The sequence below is a fragment of the Sceloporus undulatus genome, chromosome 1 (assembly GCF_019175285.1).
Source record: "Sceloporus undulatus isolate JIND9_A2432 ecotype Alabama chromosome 1, SceUnd_v1.1, whole genome shotgun sequence".
Taxonomy (NCBI): Eukaryota; Metazoa; Chordata; class Lepidosauria; order Squamata; family Phrynosomatidae; genus Sceloporus; species Sceloporus undulatus.
The window spans coordinates 296,171,438-296,195,890 of NC_056522.1; the positions used below are offsets into that span (position 1 = coordinate 296,171,438).

The following is a 24,453-nucleotide window of genomic DNA, read 5'->3' on the forward strand; positions in this document are numbered from 1 at the left end:
GACTTCAGCTCCCAGAATCCCAGGCTATTGGCCAACGTGGCTGAGGCTTCTGGGAGCTGAAGTCCAAAATCCCCTTAAAGGGCACAGTTTGGGGACCACTGCTGTAGAGAGACCTTGTAGCCAGTGGCTCCCCCAAACTGTGCCCTTTAAGGGATTATGGACTTCAGCTCCCAGAATCCCAGGCTATTGGCCAACGTGGCTGAGGCTTCTGGGAACTGAAGTCCAAAATCCCCTTAAAGAGCACAGTTTAGGGACTACACTAGCCTATCCATCCCCTTCAGAAGCCCCCCAACTGGAGCCTTGAAAAGAGGGGCGTGTCCCTTTAAGAAAAAGGGAGGGGCGGGGCTTCTAAGGGAAACCACTTCCGGGCTGGGCGCGAGGACACCCTTTCTTCAAAGGGGGGAGGTTGGTTGAAGGCACTCACCTGAGAGAGAGAGAGAGAGAGAGAGAGAGCGCGCGCAAGGGGTGGGCGGGGCTTGGGCCTCACAGGCTCCAAGCAGCCCCTACTGACCCACCCGGCAGAGGCATTTCTAGGGCCAGCGACGCAGCGGCGGCCGGACCATCACTTTGGCCGCGACGGGAAGCGGCCAGCGCGAGCCCGACGCACGCCAGGACGTGACGTCCGCTGCCCAGAGCGCATCCAATTGGAGGGCAGGAGAGGCGTGGCTACGCCCCGCCCCGCCCTTTTCTGTCTTCCTCGCGTGCGTCGCCACTCGCCAAACATTTACCAACCCACCTGGTCCGACAGTGGCCTCTAGTGGCCGTCGGCGCTCATAGCAAGAGGGTGGGATTCTTCAGTGGTGATCATTGTTTTTGTGGTTGCATCTGCATTAGAGAAGTAACCCAGTTTGACACCGCTTTTAACCGCCCTGGCTCTGTGCTATGGAATCCTGGGATTTGTAGTTTTGGGAGACATTTAGCCTGGGTAGCTGGTGGCAGGCTTTGGCCAATCAATTTTAAATCATCACTATCTATCTATCTATCTATCTTAGAATAATCTACTCATAGGAGTGTATTTTAATAGTTTTATAGTATTGTGTATTAGCCATAGAGACTTAGGGCAACCTTAAGGCAAATCTGCTTTAGAGCTTTCTTGGCAAGTTTCTAGTTCAGAGGGACTTTTCCATTAAAGTTTATTTATTTCCAAAGACATTCACCACGTTCATCTCAGTCTCTTTCGGCATCAAAAGGAGGCGCAGGGAAGGAATGCCTTTAAGGAATGCAGAGCCTTTAAGAATGGGTTTTATGTTTGCCTGAGCTCCTTGTGGCTATAAACCCACTTCTTCAGATGCATCATTACAGAGTGACATCCAGGCCTCAGGATGTAAAACCTATTTACACAGCTGTGGGACTGGGATGGGAGGTAAGCCTGAGGGCAGGGAACATAGAAAACAGTAATGAGTGTAAGCCACTCTGAGAGCCTTTAGGGCTGAAGGACAGGTATAGCCACCCTAAATAATAGGATCCAGAAAGAGGTAAATTATGACCCTTGGGTTAAATTTTCGATTTTGGAAATGCCCGTGTGCCACTTTGCACCCGTGTTTCTCAGAGCGACATAAAAGATAAATTCTTACTTTACTGTTCATTTCATTAAAGAAGATGCATAGTTTGCAAGACCTTAGCAGCTCTGTTAGTAACGGGGGTCTTTGAGGGTCACCATTGAAGTTGGAGACAACCAGGGCGACCCAGTGTCCTCACCGCAAAGGAAGACAAGGCACTGCAAAGTGTAGGACAGTCAAGAAAAAATTAAGATAGGACCAAAAAAAGCTTTAAAAAAAACCTCATATAAAATATTAAATTCATGCTTAGTCATGCTCAGAATGAAGGGCATTTGGAATGTCCTCCTGGATACAAGGTTGAAATGGAGGACATGTCCTGGAAAAGGAGGACATCTGACCCTGAAGATGACTTGGCTGCTATTTACAATAACAACAAGCCCTTTCAGAAACCATGAATCCTACCCCATGTTCTCTTCCCCCCTATTTGTTTATAAATAAATAAATGCATAGCCTTTTTTAGGACCAACCAAAATGCCAAAGTCTGCAAGCTTCTGAGTTCTCTAGAATTCTTCTAGAGTTCTTTCACCAGAGAATTGTTTCCTTTTTAAATAAGAGTTAAAACGTACAGTGCTTACATTGACCCATGGATAAGTTGGCCTTAAACTAAAATGTCTAGATTTATATATACATCAGTATGTACAATATGTGGAGAGATCCTGTAGCACCTTTGAGACTAACGAAAGATAGAAGTTGGCATCATGAGTTTAGTCTACAAGTGTGCTGCCAACTTCTTTCTTTCACTCAGTCTCAAAACTGCTTCAAAATCTCGCTACATCCTGATTCTACAGACTAACATGGCTATATCTTTGAATCAGTATATATACAGTGGTTGTGAAGATTCACTGGTCTCTCAGAGTAGGCAAAGGCCATTACAGAAAAGGATGGCAGCTTGGGTTTCAGGAGAGAGGGAAAGGAAGACTGACTGGAGAAGCCTTACTATCCTGAGGTGCTTGGGAACAAGGCAGGGCCAAACAGCAGCTGCCCATCTGAAGGTGCCTGTGCAAGACATAACTGAAGATCTTCTTCTTTGGAGGTCTTTAAACAGAGGCTGGGTGGCCATCTGTCAGAGATGCTTTGATTGTGAATTCCTGCATGGCAAAGCATTGGACTTGATGGCCCTTGAGGTTTTGACCAAAGAGGGGCTATTGGAATGGCAAATGTGGCCCTCCACCAGATGTTTTGTGGGAGTTTATCACACTGGAGGAATTTCTCTTAATTTTGGATGAAAAGAAAGTGGGGCCAGAATGCATTCACGTGAATTTGCTGAATTAGCTAATTTACATGAATTCGAATTGCGTTCAAACTGACTTCCCATTGCCCGAAAATAGCTTGCCATTGCCCAAAATTGCATGTGATCACCTCTCACGCAATAACGTGAAACCCCAGGATTGCGTTCGGACTGACTTCCCATTGCCCGAAATTGCACGTAGTAGTCTTATCACGCAATAACGTGAAACCCCATGATTGCGTTCGGATTGCCATTGGATTATACTTCCAATTTCCCTTGTCTGATAAACTCTGTGGTCACAGCTTCCATAATTCCTTCCCCTTAGCCAATCTGGCTAGAGCTGAATTGCAACCTGACGTAGACGGCCACAGTGGACATTAGATGCTTGCCTTGGCACTTACAGTTCACAGAACTATGTAACTGACCTCTTTAAAGTGAGCAGAGTTAAGCATTGCTTAATAAGTGAGCAGTGGAGAGGCTTAGAGCTTTTTAATAATCTGTTTATTTACAAATGCTTGAGCGGAGCAGACATTACAAGTGTACAGAAGCAAGCACGTAAACATGTGGTGCTATTCCCAAAACAATATTGGTTCCTTGAAATCCTGAACCAGCTCTCCAGCAAAATTCATAAACTGTTTTTGCAGATGACAGCATCAGCCCAGATATTTTCTTACAAAGCACCTCAGACAGTTTGTGGCCATTTTTCACCATCTCTGTCCAGCAGGTCATAAGAGAGCTAGAAAACTTTGCATCACAGAACAGTGTTTGCATAGATACTTAGAGTAGGAAGTGATGGATACAGGAAATAAATTGGTAGGAAATGAAAACTGTAATAATGATGAAAGCAAGAAGGAAGGAACTTGACATGGAATTTATGTGTGAGGAAATGACAGAAAACAGAAGGGTAGTCTACAGAGGAATAGAGAAGGGAACATATTTATGCCTCCATGGGCCAAACAGTTGCAACAATGATAAAGCTGTTGGTTGTATTTTGAAGCTGGAACCCGGTGCATAGTTATTCAGGGATTGAAGAAATATGTGAGTTTAGATCCATTTGTGCCCACATATGCAAATAATATAGTCTATACTATAGCAATGTTTCACAAGTAAATTTTAAGGTGCTGCCATTGCCCAGTTAAGAAAGATGTATAAATCTAAAGCTTGCAGATTTTTAGCAATATTATGCTGTGGTCCAATTCAAAAAATAATGCCTTTGAATTGGACCACAGCATAATATTGCTAAAAATCTGCAAGCTTTAGATTTATAAATCTTTTAGTATCTTTTATTTCCTAAGATCATAATGTCACCCTGAAAAAATAATTCCCATACAAACCAGCACTAGTATTGTTTACTTATTGTATTTCTTCATGCTTGTCCTTTACGTCTGTCTTTTTTCCCTGATGTTCAAGGATCCATTTTGTGGGATTTATTTCTACACTTAGCATTTTCCTTATCCAATCATCTTGTTGTACTCCATCAACAAACTCTTTTAGGGAAAGTTTTCCTGGAAGAATAGAGAAAACCTATTTGTTAGAGAAGCCTAAACTATTGATGACTGCAGTTATCAGACTGTATACAAGGTAGGATTGCTTTAGAGCAGGGCTGTCAAACACAAACCAGAGGATTTATGAAGACATTTAGGCTATAATCCAATACTCTTGTACCAAAAATGACATTTTCATTCTCTAGTTTATAAAAAAACTATAGTACCTGAAGACTGCAAAATTAAAAACAAACACTGATGGTCAGACTTTCAAGGTAATATACATTCTCCATCCCTCAGTATTTTCCACAAAGCTGGGAAATAGAATGGAGAAAACTATGATCACTGTTCTTTCCACCTCTTTTTGTTCCAACCCTGAATTAGGAGGAAAGAAAGCAGGCATGCTGAGCTTGTAGTTTCCTGAAATAGAGCCATCAGATTCTAAAAATAAATGCATTAAAAAACATTCACGGCAAAATTAAACCACTGTTTTCTTTATACTTCTTAAGCAACTCCTCTCAGTATATCTTTTAAGTGAGTCAATAAGAGTTGCCTTCTTGTAACAGCAGTTAGGAACTGGAAAGGTTCCTCTAAAAATCTATTGGGATCTGTGGCATTATCTATTTAGCTATGCTAACAGCTGCTGAGGTGTTTTCAGGGAAGCATTCTTCTTCAAGTAACTGGCCATGTTTTCCTTGTTGCGCAAGATGTAATGTAGACTGATGTCCTGAATATACTTATAACAGGGGGAAAAACAGTTGAATACCTAGGGCTTTCGTCTGAATAAACATATACGGTTGAGCTATTTGCTAATTGTTATTTTGTTTTATCAATGTATTTTTATGTGTATTTTAATGAGCCATAATCCCACCTCGATCCATTGGGAGAGGCAGGGAAATATAAACTCCTCTCTCTATACACACACACACACACACACACAGAGTGCACCCGCAGTATACCGTGTTTTCCAGGATTGCATGAATAAAAGCTGGAAGCAGGCACCCATGAACCTCCACAGACCTAATAGCATTTTGCACAGTGGTATAAAAACAACCATCGACTTTTTAGGAAGCAAGGGGTTATTTTCAATAATATTATTCTAGTTCAAGACTTATGTTTTTTGAAGAAATCTTCTTTTATTCCTTTATTCTTCTTTTTTTAGCCCTGTACTTCCAGTCCTTTGAGTTTACTAGGACAAAGTTTTGCAAATGGTTATGCACACTATTTAACAAGTAGTTTACAAGCTCTTTCACAAGCCATTGTACAACTCACTCTATCTTAGGAACATTGGAAGTTGTCTTGCACTGAGTCTGACCGTTAGTCCCTTGGAACCCAATTATTGACAAAAGTAGCCGGGCCAGCAGTTGCTTTCTGACTTTTCCACTAAGATTCTTTATTAGCCCTGAGAATGTAGATGTCAGCGGCTGAATCTGTATGTTTTTTACTACTGAGCCATTATCACCTGTGTTGTTATGGTGGTGTCAGTTTTGCTAGCACATAGATTGGCAATGTGTGGTTCTGGGATTGCTTGTGACACCCCATCCAGGGCTCCTCAGAACTCTTCCATACTCCTTTTTTCTACCTCCCTGTGAAAAGGTGAATTGCTCCTTCTGGAAGCCTTCAGGAATGGCAATTTAGCTTTTAATGCAGGTTGCAATGGTACTTTGAACTGTTTGACATCAAAAGAGGCCCATTGAAAAAAGCCAGAAATGGACGTATTGCCAGGTCTGGTTCTGCTGTTTATTTGCATTTTATCTGTGCAGCCCCCAAAGGCCTCAGAGGCAAAAATGTCCCCCATCATTCAGATCTACCACATTTACTCACCCCATGCTAGTACCTGAGCATCTTGTTAGGGGATAAGCCCACTTCTTGTCATCTTTCATTATCCTAATGTTTATTATAACCCAGGATATTCCTGTGCATCTGCACTACTTTAAATCTATTTTGCTATCAGGATTTCCTTAGTGTTTTGGAACTGGATGACTGTGCAGTAGAAAAAGTCAAAATTAATATAAAATGAATCAATTGAAAGATTCAAGTTATCAGTGTTGTATATAAAAGTTAAATTTTTGCTTGCTTCTGTATTCCAAAAATAGATTGAGCATGTACTGTACATTTACTGTTTTCAAATCTTTTTCAATCTGGCAGCAACCATCTACACAGAAAAGCCAGTTCCCAAGCTTCTGCCCTACTTAATGTGCATAGCTTAAAACTACAAGTGAGTTGGCGAGAAACAATGTTGCCTGTTGATTATTATGGCAGTGAGACTGAAATTGAAACTGGGTATTACATTTTCCCCCCTGCTTGGTTTATGTACTGTACCTAGGCAGAGTACACTGATAAATTCATTTAAACAGAAATACAAATGTACTTTGGGAAACCTGTAGAAAATACAAAGAATACATTTACCATCATTGTTTTCATCCATTAGTTGAAATATCCTGTCACACACCTCCTCTGGGGATGACAGCTGAGTATCTGTGTTTCTTGCCCATCCTTGTTTGACATTATAGACACTCTGAAAAGATTGTTTTTTAAAACAGAAAATTAAACATCATGGGTATGAAGACAAAAAGGACAAGATCCTACCCCATGGAGCTTTGCTTAGATGCCATACAATTGATATTTTTGATCCAGTTATGCATCTGACCTAAAAGCCAATTTTGCTATGATTTCTTTCAGTTACATGTGAAGAGAGTCAGCCAGTCTGACGGCTTTGTATAACATAAGATGCAAATGTGACCCTTGTTCAGCAAAGAAGGCAGCCTAAACAATCATCTTAAGTTTAAAGCATTAAATACAAGAGCTCTTACCTTCAGCATTTTCTGTAGTTCAGTCTTATCAAGAAAACCATTTCCATCTGTGTCATACACTTTAAATAACCATTTCAGTTTGTGCTCAGGTTTGCCTCTTAGCACTAGATTTAAAACTGCTACATACTCCAAAAAGTCTATCTTACCATCCTGAAATGTTAAAAGAAAAATAATTACAAAACTGTTATCAGGAAGCATGAAAAAATTTAAACGGTCCCAAAAGGGCAGAGGAAACTCTTCGTTTGCATGACATGCCTAGGTAATCAGCCACCATACTGACCTAATGCAGTCCACAAAGAACTCCCCTATTTTCTACCCCCTTTTAAAATAAAACTCACCCCATTCCTGTCAAAGGATTTAAAGGCACTTTCAGCATATTCAGATGCCTCACTCTGGCTAGTAATCCCAAAAAACTGCTTGAATTCACGGAGATAGAGCCCTCCACTGGGACATTCTACAACAAACTTCTTGTACAAATCCTGTAATTCTGCCACTTCAATTCCTTTCATGTTACAAGTGTGGTATTGCCCCATTCTATAAGGAATGTATGCCCTTAAAAGCTTTCCAGTGTCTTATATTCTTCTCTGAAGAAAACATAAGTGACATATAGCAGTGCTATTCAGCAAAGAGCTTTAAACCAGAACAATGGGTTGCTTTTCTAATCTAAAGATAATGCCTTCCTCATTGTGTTTCTTTTGTGTGTTGCATAACACTTCAAGAGTATTTTATCTTTCAATAACAGATTGCATAACAGGTATATGGTTTGTTTGTTTTTTCATTCTAATAATTTTGTAGTTGCTGCTAATAGCTTCCATGTCAGTGGTGTGATGAATCCAGGTTTTAGTTTGAAATTTTAAAGAACCTATCCAGGATGCTGCACCAAATAGTTCCAGCATCTTGAGTTGACCCATCAGAGTAAAATTCCCTGGCCCAGTGATATATAGGCACTAGCTAGGACATTGAGAAACTGGAGCATGTCCAAAGGAGGGCGACTAAAATAGTGAAGGGTCTGGAAACCATGCCCTATGAGGAACGACTTAGGGAGCTGGGGATGTTTAGCCTGGAGAAAAGAAGGTTAAGAGGTGATATGATAGCCCTGTTTAAATATTGAGGAGGGAGCAAGCTTGTTTTCTGCTGCTCCAGAGAACAGGACCCGGAACAATGGATGCAAGCGACAGGAAAAGAGATTCCATCTCAAGATTAGGAGGAACTTCCTGACAGTCAGAGCTGTTCGACAGTGGAACACACTCCTTCCTTGGAATGTAGTGGAGTCTCCCTCCTTGGAGGTCTTTAAGCAGTGGCTGGATGGCCATCTGTCAGGGATGCTTTGATTGTGATTTCCTGCATGGCAGGGGGTTGGACTGGATGGCCCTTGTGGTCTCTTCCAACTCTACGATTCTATTATTCTATGGTAATTATGTGTACTATCATCAACCAAATCACATGGGCCTCTTGCTATACTGATGTTGATCTAGATAGCAGCTTGCCCATATTGGCATCTTACATCTTTAAACTGGGCAGGTTCATTTGACTACACCACTTTGCCATTTGCAGTGAAAGATTCTTCCCAGATATTAAGAATCAACAGATGTGTTATATGAATACTGTCCACTATCCATTTAGAAATATACACAGGAGTGCTTTGATTGTGTATTTCTGCATGGCAGGGGGTTGGACTGGATGATCTCTGTGATCTCTTCCAACTCAATAAGTTTGATTCTAGGTAAAGAAAATAAGATACTTAAGCATAATGAACACCAGAGTGCAGTCTTTGAAAGAAGAAAACACAATACATGTTTTGTGACATATGTGTCAGACTTTTTATAGGGGCATACCAACATATAATTCTGAGCTGTTATCAGGTGTGCTCTGAAGACACATGTCTGGACTCATACTCATTCTAAGTATATATCCTTGCTGTAAATTCATCTTCACGGTACATTATTGGATAGGGGAATTCACTACTTGGGATGCCAGTGCCTCTGTCAAAAGTGTATGTTCTAATGGACAGAGCAAGATATTGCAGCAAGAAATCTATTTGGTTAAGTTTCATAAACAGCAGTATAAATGGGAGCAAATCCAATGAAGATCAGGGCAATAGACAAGTTATATTTTCCCTGAATTGTTTTTCTGGTGAAAATCTTCTCCCTCTTGACATAGCTGCAATTTGTCCGTAGCACAAAACATACAGATCTTCTACATCAAAGAGGTCAATGTACCTTTGTTCAGTTCTGTCCTTTCCTAGCTCAGAGGAATCAGGCATCCACAGTTACGGTGGTGTCACGGGGTGGTAGTGCAACTAGGAATGTGGACCTAGTGGCATCACTAGGGTTGGTGTTACCCAGTGCAATAACTCATGGTGTCATACACACACGCACTATTGATCTCCTCCCATACCACGCCCAAACAGACTCCTTAGTAATGGCTTTTGTACTAATTTACTCATAAATCATAATTCCCATATATCACTGAATGCAATAGTAATAGTTGTAACATAAACACCTAGCAAAATTAAAATTATACCTTTAAATTACAATATGATACAGAATAAATGTTACATAAACATAGTTTCATGTGGTTAAAGTGAAAATTTGGTAAAATGTGATGTTTTAAAAGATTTTTTTAAATTTATTTTTTTTAAAAAAAAAATCTGGGCCCTCTCCTTTCTCCTCTCACTGAGTCTCACCTTACTCACACCATCTCTTCAGCATTTTAAAGCAGCACAAGTGAATGCCACAGCCCATTCCTGGAAAATGTAGATGTTTGAGGAGCAGTGGTGTCACACCCCATAGGGTGTCACCTGCTGTGTTACACAACCCCCGCAACCCCTTAGTGATGCCACTCCCGGTAGACACCCTTCCTACCTTCCTTGATGCCTCGGCTTGCTTACCTGAGCCAACTAAATCACTGGGGAAGGTGCAGCACATACACACCTCCCATATTCCCTGGTGCCTCACTTGCCTGGCCACTCCCCTGCCAGGCAGCCCTGAGTGAGCATCTGGCTCCCCCCCCCCCATTGCACCAGGCACCCGCACCAGGTGACACCAACACCAGGGACACCAGTGCACAATTGGTGCTATCCAAGTCCTTACATGTAGTAGAATTAGGGATCAGGAAAAACCTTCACACTGAGTATTTGCAGTGAACACCATGGAAGGCAGCCTAAATGTTTTTACATGTTGTGGGCGGGGCTGGCGTGCCTGGCTGCATAATTCCCAATTAACTCAGGAAGATGGCGCCACGTGAGCAACAAACTTACTTGGCACGTGTTTTCTCTGCAACAGTGTTTATTCAACCACCAACTTCCTTTCCAGTGCAACAACAACTAGGCTTCAAGCCAACAAACAACTAAGATATTCACAAGTCTCTAGTAGAACCTCCGGTGGATACGTCTCCCCGTGAGTTGGAGCCTTTGTCTTCAGATCTCCGGCGTTCCCCAAAATACTTATCCAGCGGCTCGGTTTCAGCCTTTTCTCTCTCAAGCGGGATGGGTCCCCACTCCCACTTCTCTCCCTTATCATCCCACCATTTATCCTCCCGTCCTCTAGTAGATGGCTTTTCCTCGTCTGAGTAGTTGAACTCCCCCTCCGTCCTGGGGTCTCTGAGCTCTATCCCTTGGTGGGGGCCTCGCTTCCGGAAAGTAGGACGAGCCTGCAGGGTGACCGGTAGCCCTTCCCTACCAGGGCTTCTTTTTACCTGGCCTGTCCCTGACTCGACCGCGGCTCCCCGTCCTCCTCTTCCGCGACGTCCTCTGCCTCCCGCGCACCACTCTCCCTCTCCTTTTATCCTTCGCTCGCCCCACCTCTCTTCTCCTGTCTCCGCCTCAGGACCACCTCCTTGTTCTTCTCGCCCCTCCTCCTCAATCTTCCTCTCCTCCCCTTCTTCCACCTGCTCCACTTCTGTCCTCCCCGTCCTCTCTACACCTGGGTCCACCACCTTACTACACATGTACATATATTCATGTAATTAAAGTGGAAAATTGGTAAGATGTGATGTTTTTAAATAAAATTTTAAAAGGATTTAATTTTTTTTAAATATGAGGCTTCTCCTTTCTCCTCTGACTGTGCCATGCCCCACTCACTTTATCTCTCCCACTGAGCTCCAGCATTTTAAAGGGAGACAGGCAAACACAGGAAATTGCTTCTGCCAAAAGGCAGATGTTTGGGGAGCACTGGTGTCACCTCCCTGAAGATGTCACCTGGTGCGATCCAGACTCCATGCACCCCCCTAGTAATGCCCCTGGTCCTTTCAAGTCATCCCTGACTTATGACAATGGCCAACCTGTCACTGTGTTTTCTTGGCAAAATTTGCTCAGAATGGTTTTGCCATTGTCTTCTTCTGAGGCTGAGAAGTGTGACTTGCCTAAGGTAACCCAATGGGTTTCCAAGGCTGAATGGGGGTTTGGACCCCCATCTTCCAGACTTCTAGTTCAACATTTAGACCACTATACCACACAGGCTCTGTATGTAATACACCCAGTCAAATGGTATATGTTTATAATAGAGAAGGGTCCCTTTTCTTCCCTGTCAAGATACTAGCTTTGTCAAAAGAGGGGGGAGAACTAAATTTGGTGTCCTGAAATCTCATTCCAAATAGATGAGTGATAATATGCCCATGTCTGTGCACATTCCTAACTGCTTGATCACTCCAAGAACTTCATATATGTTTTCATTTGGCTCATTCACAGCTGCTGTTGGTCCACAGTTCCCATCTAGCCAAGCTGTTTCCATCCAGCATGGCTGCAGATAGTCACACAGAGTCACAGGCTTATAGTGGCAATGCTGAAGCAATAAACAACCCCAGACTGTGAACATGACTCTTTTAGGAGAGTACATTGGCAGCCCCAGCAGCTAGGGAGGCTGAGGGAGTTCATGGGTGACAAGGAAGCAGGCAATGTGGAGGAAATGGTGGGGTGCAGAGGAGGCAATCAGGCAACACTGGTCTGGTGGCAACTGTTATACCTGGAGTGCTGGACTCCAGCATGTCCCAGCCATTGGAGATGGAGGAAGCCATCCCCATTGAGACTATCATGGTCATGGCCCCTGTCGTCCTCTTGGTTACCAAGCAAGTGCCGATCATCAATCATTGGTGCCAAGCACCAACTGAGCAAGAACCTCAGGCACATGTGGAGCAGAGGTGAGGGCAGTGACAGGTGCTACAATACGTGGGTGTCCTGTTACCCACAAATATGTGAGGCTTGGAGAACCTCACCACTCACAACAGTCTATTTTTAATATATTGGGGAGTGTTGGCTTGGCTTGTGAAAGAATGTAACCTTAGGACCAAAAGCACCAATGTATACCAGTATTAGTCAATAGATACTCCAAACATGAGTGAACTGAAAGAAATTTTATTTGGGGGAAATATGAAATAACACATATATGACAATAACTCACTCTAACATCCAGCATACAGAGCTAGCCAAAACAGAGAGATAGTTTTGAGGGTTAGATTGCAGGGTATAGCTACCTATTCTAAAGAAGAGTCCGCGGAAAGCAGGAACTACTCAAACTGTGAGCACCAGTCTCAGGGACACTAATGGGAATAGAGGGAGTGCTGAAAACAAAGAATGGCGTCTCAGAACAAAGCCTAAGGGCAACAGCCACTAGACAAAGTGGGAGGTGTGGGTTTGACTGTGGCAAAGATAGGCTATGTTTTTCTAGTCATATTTCTGCTTTCAAACTAGCCCCAGGCTAAGGTGATTTCATGAGAAACAAAGACTTACAGCCTTTGAAAAGGACCCAAAAGATTCCTGAAGTGGTGGCCTACTTTGATATCCAAAATTGGGAGGGGGGGGCAATTTGATTGATAATAGCTTCATTGACTTTACAACATCCTCACAAGATCTGAAGTACCCCAAAATGAGCAGACAGGAAGCATATTTAGGAAGACAGCAGGGAATAAAAGGGAATCAAGTCCTGTGTGATCTCTTGGCAAGAACTCATCTTTTGATTTTATGAAATGCAGAGTGGAGGAGTGGGGGTTTGCATCCTCTATCCAGCCCCTTCACCCTTTGTTCCAAGCCATCCACATGTCTGAGATTTATGTGCCATGTTCACAATACTACATTTCCTGGTGTTTCGTAGATCATCACAGCCTCTACAGCCCATACTGGCCTCCAGCAGTATGATATCAAAATATAGCTGGATCATGGGGATATTAGGGCACTTATGATCCTTCCAGGGAGCCACGGTGGATAAGGAGGAGGAGGTGGTGGTGATATCCTAGACGAAGGCCTGCTCCACCTGCTCTTCACATAAGGCTGAGGTCTAGTCTAAGGCAGAACAGTCATTTTGATGACATTAAGGCTCTGCACTAGCTGCACCCTTACAGTGAAGCCAATGGGGGTGACATCATGAGTTACTGCACTAGGTGACAGCAACTCTAGTGATGCCACTGGTCTGAAAGAAGTGCCTCTTTTTAGGATCTCAGAGTCTGTGCAGGCTTTTATGAGAAAATACAGTCTGTTAGATAGCCTGGACCTCAGGGGTATAGGGCTGTATAGGTCATATCGATCACTTTGAACTGTGCTTGGAAACAGATCAACACCCATAGGAGCTGTTGGAGTAGAAGAAGTCCATGGTCCCTGTAATCAGCACCAGATAACACTGTCTGAATTTTCTTGAAAGGGAGACCCACACAGAGTGCCTTCAAGTCTTTTCTGACTTATGGCAATTCTAATGCAAGCTTATCATGGAATTTTCTTGGCAAGATTAATCTTTGCCTTCCCCAGAGGCTGAGAGAATGTGACTTATCCAGGATTACCCACTAGGTATCCATGGCCAAGTGAAGATTCAAACTCCAGAGTGTTAGATCAGGCTACATTCCCCCTGAATATGCAAAAATACAGTTTGGGCGTGCTCCTGAACTCAGCCCTGAGCCTGGAAGCCCATGTTTCTACAGCAGCCTGGAGTGCTTTTGTACACTTAAAGCTAGTGCACCAACTGCATCCATTCCTGGATATATCAGATCTGGCCATAATGGACTTAATTATATTCCATGTGGATTAGTGTAATGCATTGTGTGAGAGCCAATGTAGTGGTTTGAGCACTGGACTATGACTCTGGAGACAAGGGTTTGAATCCCTGCTTGGTCATGGAAACCACTGGGTAACCTCGCACAAATTATACTTTCTCCACCACAAAGGATGGCAAAAGAAAGCCCCCTCTGAACAAATCTTGCCAGGGAAAACCTGTGATAGGGTCAGAAACCACTTGAAGGAACACAATAACAACAAGAAGAAATTGTCCAATAGAGTGTGGTGGTTGTTTTTGGTAAAACCACTATGGCATTTATTTTCTTCAGTGGGATATTTCAATGGTACTTTTTCCCAGCTGTAACACAACTATGTTTTGGATCACCTGTCAAAGAAGGACTTGGAAAATATATTTGCAAGGTTTTATTTTATGTTGTTCATGAGCAGAAAACAATAACTCTATGATTCAGCTTTCATACAGAGTTTCATTATAGACAATTGTGTAGCACTTAGAGACTTCTTACCAATTATGGCTAGTACTATTCATATAATTAGTACAGGATTAGGCATTGTTCTTTATACGTAAATAAGATGTCTATCAAATATTTTAAAAGCCGTTTTTAAAAAATGTTCCTGGTGGGAGGGCAACCTGCCTTGGTGAAAGCCTCTTCTCAGGGCTCCTATCAAATGCATTTACTGGTGTACTTGGCTGCTAAGAAGTTCAGGCTTGGATCCTAAGACAAGTTCACTTAGATTCATACATGAAGACTGTCTTTTTCTTCCCTTCTTCCTTCCTCCAATCACCTGTGTCCCTGAGGACACCAGGGAGTCACTGAAGGAAACAGAGCTATAACTAAGATTGATGTAGACACAGCATCTGAAGACAGCACAAACCAAGATCCTGAAGGGATGCTTAGGCTTCCTATCTTGGAATGCATTTTTTAAATGCAATAGACCCTAAGAGACAATCTATTATTTATGTGTTATGGATATGCATGCCAATAGTATACAGTGCTTATACAGTGTGTTTTCATAACTTATTAAATTGTTTGAAAAGTTACCTTAACTAGAGCATAGCAAATGGAGATTGGGGTATCACAAAATGATGTGGTTGGACTATAAAGAGGTTGGACAAATTATGAAAACACTGCACAATAGATCAGCAGATTGAATAGCAGTCCAATAATATTGCTTGTGATCCATGTGTGAAAGAAAGAAAGAAGCCTGGCCAGGAGGGAGCCCACAGAAAGTTCACATTGATCTCTAGCTCATCCTGTTTGGGAGAACTGTTAAGGCAAAATGTTACCAAGTTGGAAAGAAGGAGGGAGGAAGTAAAGACATTTGACACTTGCCATCAAGGAAAGGTTTAACAAACAGGTAAAAATGGGTAAGAATGAAAAATATGTTGAAAATTTCAAATTACATTTCAACTTAGAACTGCTACTCCCTATAAAACAGATAGTAACTTATAATCACAAGCTTCCATTACACAACTGTGGAAAGACTAATCATTCAGATGAGACACACAGTAAGTAGAAAGCAGTATCTCAAGAAAAGACCACAAATGATAAAGCAATTACATAGCACAGTAAACAAATGTTATGCTGGTACATGTTGTTTTCATAAGTCATTCCATCTCTCCAAGTGTGGCTCTTTCTCTTGAGCTATCTGCTAATAAGTATGAATTAAAATTTAAAAACAAATCAGTATGTCTTTTCTATTCCATTTTAGAAGGTGAGCAGCTGGACTACTGTCAGCAAAGAAGTCATGATGAGACTTCTTAACTACGTTTTACAAATGGTTTTGAGTTACACAAGTTTCCTGTGCAACAGCTGAATCCAAAGCTGTTGGATTTGTAGTAAGCCCCAACTTTGTCTAGATTGCATTCAGAATATTTCCAGCAGCCAAAGACATTTTTTGTACCTTAAAAAGAAAGAAAAAGTTTGTGAAAAAGATTCTTTTACAAAAAAAATTGATTTACATTTTTGTAAAAAGATAGAAAACAAGGGGGAAAGGTTAAAATATCTAATAAACCATTCCACAAAAGTACATTTTAATAGGATTACCAGCCAATTAAAGACTTTTAAAAATCAACTCCCATAGGTGGAGTGGAAAAATTATAGATGTGCATATATAACCTTTCTGTTAAGAATATTAAAGACAGTTTAGTTCATTTACAAAAGCAAAATAGAGGTATCCCAAGTAGACTAGATTAAAGATTAAAAACTATTTCTTTCAAACCCTTATTGTCTTATATCACAACAACATTATTCATTGACAGAACCATCATCTTCATTCTTTTATGCTCCTGTTCTAATAACACACCAGAGAGTAACCTCAAACCAGAACCAGTTAAGAGAACAACTGTTTCCCTGTGTCTTTTGCTCTTCCAACAGAAAAGGAGAAGAAGTGGGAAGAGGGAGAATGTAATTCATGCAATTAGTTCTTAGCAAGCCTAAAGAACAAAATATGCAGTTAGGAAATATTCATAGCATTTATACTTTAAACACACACACACACACACAAAATCCAATTCTAAGAATACTCAGTGTTACAGTCAAAAGGAAAAATTATGTGGCCTAAGCATATTTTATGCAGTTTTGCACTTAAGAGGCATCCAAGAACTAGTAAAGAAGGAAGAAATTAGATGAGCCTAGAAATATGAAGACTTCAGCACTACCATGCAAAAATAGATTTTTACAAAGGGGAAAGCTCTTTAGTGTTTATTGGCTATTAATTTTGTTGGTTTTAGCATCTGTTTTGCTGCTAATGATTATTAACAAGAGGATATTATGGCTGCAATCATTGTAATTTAATTTCACTGACTACAGCAGGCTTTAGATCCTGCTCTATTATAGTATAAAGATATTCTGAGAATTGACTGCTGAAACTATAAAAACTTTCTCCTCCTCCCTCCTGCAATCATCTGTGTTGCCTAAAAAGTAAAACTGGAGTGTTTCTTTGCCCTCCAGAACTAGTTCAGGAATTGCTTGGAAGACTATCAAGGGAAGGGAGGATTGCCAATGATCAAATCTCTGATGTTTGCTCCAGGTGGCCTTTCGACAACAACATTGTATATTCAAGCTATGGGTAACTGAAATGTTGGAGGGCAAATGTTCTGTTCCAGAATTTCCAGAGACTGCATTTGTTGTTATTGTTAACTGCCCTCAAGTTTTGACTCATGGCAACCCTGTGGATGAGACATCTCCAAGACCCCCTGTCTTCCACTTGCTCTGCTTAAATCTTATAGATTCATTCCCATGACCTCCTTAATTGAGGCTAGCCATCTGACATGCAGTCTTCCTCTCCTTCTACTGCCTTTCCTAGAGTTATGTTGTACTTCTCATGATGTGGCCAAAGTACAACAGTCTCAATTTGGTCATCTTGGCTATTAGGGGTATTTCAGTCTTGATTAAAGTCCCATTTGTTTGTCTGTTCTAAGACCCATTTGTTTGTCTTTTTGGCTGTCCACAATATCCTCAGCACTCTTCTCCAGCACCACATCTCAAATCAAAATGAACAGATTTTCTTTTTATCTGTTTTTTTCACTGTCCAGCTGTCACATCCATACATAGTGAGGGAAAATACCATGGCTTGGACAATTCTAACTTTAGTGCTTAGTTGTATATCTTTACTCTTTAGGATATTTTCTAGCTCTCTCTTGGCTGTCCTTCCCATTCCTAGTCTTTTTCTTATCTCTTCACAGCAGTCTCCATTCTGATCAATATTTGATCCAAGGTACAAAAAATCTTTAGCTGCTTCAATTTCCTCATTGTCTAAGTTGAATATATGTAGATCCTCTGTGGTCATTATTTTTGTTTTATGTTCAACAGCAAGCCTGCCTTTGCACTTTCTTCCTTGACCTCCCTTAGTAATTGTTCCAAGTAATGATGTTTTCCATTAGTAATATGTTGTCGTTTGCATATCTTAGAATTGTTGATATCTTTAATAGGCACTACTGCATCCTATGGCATCCTGGGTTTGTAGTTCGGTCAGAGGCACTACAGAGTTCTCTGGTTAAAAATTCTAAATGCCCCACCACAAACTGTACATCCCATGATTCCATAGGATGGAACCATTGCAATTTAAAGGAAGGCAAAGTGTAGTGGGTGTGGTGGTGTGTATGTATGAGTGATTGAGTGGTTTTTCTGGCCAGAAAGGGGGATTCTGGGAAGTCTAGAGGGGTAAAAGGCATCATTGGGAGCCATGCCTGGGGGATCATGGCTGTATTTTTCCACCTCTAGTATACCCAAAGCAAATTCATTCTACCAGTGTAGGTCTCTATGAAGCCAAACATATGAGGCAGCATTCATGCACAATAAGCAGCAGCCTAGAGAAAATCTTTAGAAAAACTCCTGGAGAGAAAGAGGGGGACTGAAGAAACCCAAGGAGATCTCAATATCATCAATAGTCAAGAAGAAAGGTTGGAAATAATTTATTAAAAATTAATTTCATGCCCCAATTCATCTAGGTTTTCATCAGGGATTTAATAAGTCATTGTTTACATTGACAAATGGCAAATGGTACCAGGAAATGTGAGAGGGGGTGGCTGAGTGAATATTTGCCCCTCCTTCCCCAGTGTCTTGGCTTCTTTGGACAAGCTAGCCAAGGTACTAGGGAAAGTGAGAGGGGCAGGTGTGCATGCGCCTGCCCCTCCTTCACCGATGTCTTGGTGAGCTCCAGTGACACTTGCACTCATTTCTGCTCCTCTGCTGGTTTGTCTCCCTCGGCCAGGGCAACAGAGAAGGGATGGGCACAGGCAGCTATACCCCCACCCACCCTACACACAGTGGGAGGAGGGCCCAACTGGGTGTCGCCCCTACTCTCAGGTATCACCCAGTGCAGGCTACACTCCTTGCACCTCACTAGTGATGCCACTAATCATTAGTATCTGCGGGAGGGACAGTAAAGGCACATGCCCTGAATTTAAAATCCTCTCCTTGTGCTCTACAGGAGATTTTGGGGAGGAGGGAAAAGAGCCTTGCCTCAGAACATTCCCTGTCCTTACTCAGGTTCTAATAATGGATTCACTTACTAGGTTAGTGAGTTATAGGAGCAACACAGCTCACAAAACCTGTACATATCATAAGGCAAGCAAGAGCAATAGATGGTAGGGTACTAACCAAGATTTACTGCAATGCAAGCATCTTTCCCAGCTGGGCATGTTATGGTCTTTTTGCAGGGACCACGAGCACACTTATAACATTTCAGAGCACTTCCTAAACAAGAGAAAAAAGAACTTTTATATGATTATATTTTATTTACATCTCACTTTTCTCCAGGGATGGAACCCAAAGAAGCTCACATCAAGTTAAGAACAAAGTACACTAAAAACCTATTTAATAAAAAGTTTAAAAATTATTAAATACCTGTAAACAGTTCCAATAAAAGAATTATATTACAACATTTAAAAAAGGAATGGCCACAATTAAAAGGTATTAAACAATTAAAAATAAAACAAATCATCTAAATGCAAGCTATCTTGCTGAAGTCAAATTCCGTTTAGAAAGCTTAAACTTATGTTATGTACATGAAACATTCCTTTTAGAAAGCTTAAACATATGTCATGTATGCACAATAGTGAAAACTAACATATTTTGTCCTTTTGTTTAGTGATGGGAATTGATATTTGATGGGAAGATATTTGATGGCCCAGGAGCACATCATGATTAGCTTTCACTCATGCACGTCCTCTTCACTCTGACTGAACACTGTTGCTGTGGAAAAACAGCTCTCAGGCTACTCTAATCTAAATGGACAATCCACTTAGCACTCACAAAAGTTACACTAAAATATATAAAAGATTGTTTAAGAAAACTGACCACACCAGTTCAGAACATCTGACCAGGAAAAGAGCCTGAAACCTGCTCATATTGGTCTCACTGCAGATAACAGTGGACTGCTAACTCAAAAAACGCTGCCTGCTCTCTTAATTGAGAATAGAGGTAACCATTCTTCTCTCGATTTTTAGAGAGACCTATTCTCTCAAAGGCATTTTTTGATATTAGTCTTATTCTTCTCAAAGAAGATGTTGATCTTCTACACTGAGGAAGAGCCTACTTAATTCTAGTGGGCTATCCTTCTTTTGGTAGTGCGGTCACAACCTACTACTCTGCCATTTTCAGTGGGTGGGAAGAGAGAAACACCACTATCCAAGATCCCACCAACCCAGAAAGACTCGTGTTTTTCTACCCAGTCTTTTGCTAGAGCTTTGCAATTTACTGGATCACTCTAATACTTACCGGATTGGCAGAACAATGCCAGAACAAAGGCAATGACCAAAGCAGAGACAAAAAGACACTTCATCTTCTCAAATGCTTCCTCCTTGACCTGTAAAGTAAGATCATCAAATTTGGATTTTGGATTGGATGTTATGAAAAAATAAGACTGATCTTAAATCAGGAACTGGGAAAAAGTCTTTGTATCCTGAGAATAAGTTTCTAGTTTCATAGCTAAGAACAAAGGCTTAAAAATACATACACAACAGTTGACGCTCTCTTAGAAGTAACAGGTACTGAAGAATCCCAAGGGGGTTGTTCTTTGCTCACCCCGTCTAATTCTTTGCCTTTCACCATGATTCAGAGATGCAGACAATATTACATGTTCAGATATTATTATTATTATTATTATTAGTAGTAGTAGTAGTAGTAGTAATTCTGGTTTACTCTGTCAGAGGACTGATTTTGCAGCATTCCAATATTGCATATTTAAAATCCTGTTCCTTGCATTTGGCACAATATTCCCATAACCAGCCACACTGTATGAAATATATATATTAGAGAATGCACTACTGAAATTGCAGGAGCTTTTAAGCAGACAAGGAGGAGCCAGAGAACATGAACAAAATGTAACAGCTGTCATGGCTGCTAGAGTGGTCCCACCACCATGCTCTGCACCTTCTGTGTCTCTTGGGGAACACATAAGATGTCTCATATGCATTGGATTGTGTGAAGCCAGGAACCCAATGGTGCTGCCAGAAAAAGGAGTCCAGGGCCCCACTCAGCAAGATTTACTTACCATATTATGTATTAAATGAAATAATACATATTAATGTTTCCAGGGTGGCAGGGAGACATGAAGTCATTAAGTCTGAAGTCTAATATTACTTAACCACACCATTGTAATTGGCCACAAAGAAGGCAACAGGTGATGAGATAAGCAATGGGAAGGCACAGAGGAGAAAGGAAATAGATGTGATGAGAGATCAATACTATCATAACACTAGCTTAGGCTGTGAACTTGGACACACTTGCTAGCAAATAAGCTCCACTGAACACACTGGGAGATGCTTCTGAATGCATTTGAGTTGTATTACACTGCTAGTGCTCAGACATAGGACCTTAGCACATGGGAGGCAAAGTGCCCAAATCCCATGGATAAACAGGGTTTAGAGCCCAGGGATATTTGCAAAAGCAGAATTGTTTTCAGACATTTTGGGCTAATTGAGCATTAACCTGACATTAACCCATGCAGAAAGTGGGTAGAATCGGCTGCTTTTTACTTTTGGGAAAATCCCAAAAGTAAAAAGCGACCAATTTGGCCCACTTTCTGCACAGGTTAATGGTGGGTTAATGCTCAATTAGCCCAACATCATCTGAAAACAATCCCGCAAGAGGGATAATCCCATATTTAAATCCTATTTATCCATGGGATTTGGGCAGTTCCCTCCCATGTGATAAGGTCTGCCCCTTTGAGATCAGTTTGACCAGATAGTCACAATTAGGGAAGGGCAGGCTTCCTACTGACCAAATGTCTGTTTTCCCAGGCTCCTGTGTGATGGTGCTATTAATCAGGTACTGGAGATGCTTACCTTGCCCCATTGCTACTTTGGTTCAGGAAAATGTTTGGAAGCCTTAGATTTGTGACATGGTTGCTTTCCCCAAATCTTACTTGTTCCAGCCAGTGTTGTTCCTAGCTACCATGCCCTGTTATACCATTACTAGGGATGCTTTCCCACCTTCCTACTGAGAATCAGTCCTACTTCTCCAAGTAATGTAGCTGCAACTAGGCACTGTCTAATTCTTTTTCTCCATCTCCTGATCTCCTCGAAAGAGCTGCACTAAGTTGTGCTATTTTCAAGGCATTAGATGATAGCAATTACTCCCGTATTCCATGTCCCTACTCACTCATTTTCATCTTAACTGCCCACTTTCTAATTCTCTCCAAAGACAGGGGATTACAGACACAGTACACATTCATGCTTATAAATGAAGAAGAGAAAGCAAAGGAAAAACCACTTGCCAGTATAACTCCTTGCCACACTTGCTCGTCAAGGACCAAAGTCTTCTGCACACACTTTTCTTGCTCTGTGTAACTATGAGCATTTATATAGCTAAGGAGGACATGTTTATGTTTATTCTTTATTGGCTAAAGGCGGGTTTGATAATTACATAACCTTTTTATTGAATTACGTAGTAATGGGAAGAGGAAAAAATACACTTGGTAATAAACCTGCTAATCTTTTCTTCAATGAAAGGTGAGTCCCACCCTTATTTAAAAGATACACATAGCCTTCCCTATAGAAGCCATTTCATATTTTAATATTTGGGATATGGAATGATGTTGATGTGTGTGAGAACCCTGCTTTTCAGTGGTGAGACATTTCAGAGGTCCCAAGTTTATCCAGGGTCTAATTGCCTTAGAAGGTGGTCAGTGAAAACTTAGATTCTTTGGTATAAGTTTTATTTGCCCATGCATATATATAGTGCAAGGATACAAAAGATTCCTGAACCCTATCAGATGTTTAGAGGATCCATAGTTCCATAGGATCTGCAGAGACAATCCAGCTCTTTGCCCCTTCTCCTGGCCTAGTGCAGGAGTGGATAGGGGTGGTGAGAGAAAGACAAATTTTATCTGTCCATCTATACCTATTCAGGCCATCCTAGCTGCCACTGAAACATATCACAAGAATGTTATCTGCTGTCAGCTGTCCTTTAAGAGGAACTGCTGAACTCAGCACACTACTAGTTCTGATTACAGAAATCTTCATCAAGAATTGCAAAGTGAGCAAGGATTTTGAATTTGTTTGCATGTAAAGATAATGGGCTGAAAGAGACCCCCGAAAAGTCAAGCATACCAACCCCAAACCCATAATAGTATTCTCTATTGTGCTCAACAATGACAAAGTTCTGCCTGAACCCTGTGCTGGTAAAAGAGGTCAGGTATGCTAATATTGCTATGCTGTGATCTGCTCAGTTCACACCACAAGGGAGTTTCCCAATGCAGCCAATTTTACTGGGGTCAGCCAATAACCTCCTGCTTATAACCCTCCTTTCTTTCCCCACTACTCCTTCCATTTTTTCGCATTCCATAAAATGTTTGTGCAATACCTTCACAATGCCTTCTGATTCATAGCTCTTAAAACTGTATGTCTAGTAACCCCTATCCCACAACAGCTGAAAGCAAAAGAGATTATGAAGTTCATAAAGAGCAGATACCTTCTGTAGACCCAAAGTGCTTCCAGGCAAGCCTTTACTTTGCAGTTGCACTGCTTCAAATTCTACTTTTTATGGGGAGTCCAAATGGCTCAGGACCACATTGACCTAAGGACCACCACTTTGAATAACACTATCTAAGACTGTTTTTGAGTGTGGTCCAGAGCCTGCAGTAAGTGCAAAATGTCATGGGTAGTCTGCCAAGTAGGAGTATCTACCAGGAAAGAGTTGTGCTTGTTATCAGTATACTACTTTGCTGTATTAAGGTACATATATTGACATACAAAGCCTTAATAGGGCTTAGGATGTGTCCAAGATGTGGCCTTTCAGATCTTGTCAAACTGTCACTCTCAGCATTCCCCACCATTAGCAGGCTAGGGATGATGATACATGTAGTCCAACAACATCTGGAGGGACACAGGTTGATCACCCTAGCTTAGGACCTAGATATCTGGTGGAGTGCTTTAACCAACTTGAGAAAGGGCATTCTGGATACAGGTATCCCAGAGTGTGGAATTCCCTTGTTCCTCAGATGCAGTTTGTGCTGCCTATAAACTTCAACTGAAGAGCTACTTAGTGTAATAACATCCAAAATCCACAAAACAGTGGTACCTTTATTAGGCTGAACAAAATGCACGTTATACAAGTTGCAAACTTTCAAAGCTCCACTGGCTTCTTCATCAGCCTAAGGGGTCGAAAATCATACAGGAGAAAGAAAAAATATTAATATCACAGGCCTCCTGCTTGTTTATCAAAACTTTGGACCAAATGGGTGTTTCTGCACTTACCAAAATGTTATTCAGCCATAAATGCCAGCATTCTCTTTTGTCTTATTGTTTGCTGATCATTTGCATGATTTGGTTGTCCTTTACTGATACAGTTCCTCTCTCTGGGATTATATGTATAATAAAAAGTAGGTATTTTACAAACAAGCAATATACAAATAAAACAAGGGACTA

General features: G+C 41.3%; 2 protein-coding genes across 8 annotated transcripts in view; both read right to left on the minus strand.

Annotated features, from left to right (window-relative positions):
• LOC121928780 (golgin subfamily B member 1-like) overlaps nucleotides 1-24,453 on the minus strand; it is a 231,752-nt gene that overhangs the window by 71,200 nt on the left and 136,099 nt on the right. The gene's annotated exons all lie outside the window — the stretch shown is intronic.
• Nucleotides 4,141-7,617, minus strand: LOC121919684 (guanylyl cyclase-activating protein 2-like). Its single transcript, XM_042446517.1, has 4 exons — nucleotides 7,423-7,617; nucleotides 7,085-7,234; nucleotides 6,681-6,789; nucleotides 4,141-4,292 (listed from the first exon to the last, which is right to left on the minus strand). The coding sequence occupies exons 1-4, from the start codon at nucleotides 7,615-7,617 to the stop codon at nucleotides 4,141-4,143; spliced, it is 606 nt and encodes a 201-aa protein (XP_042302451.1).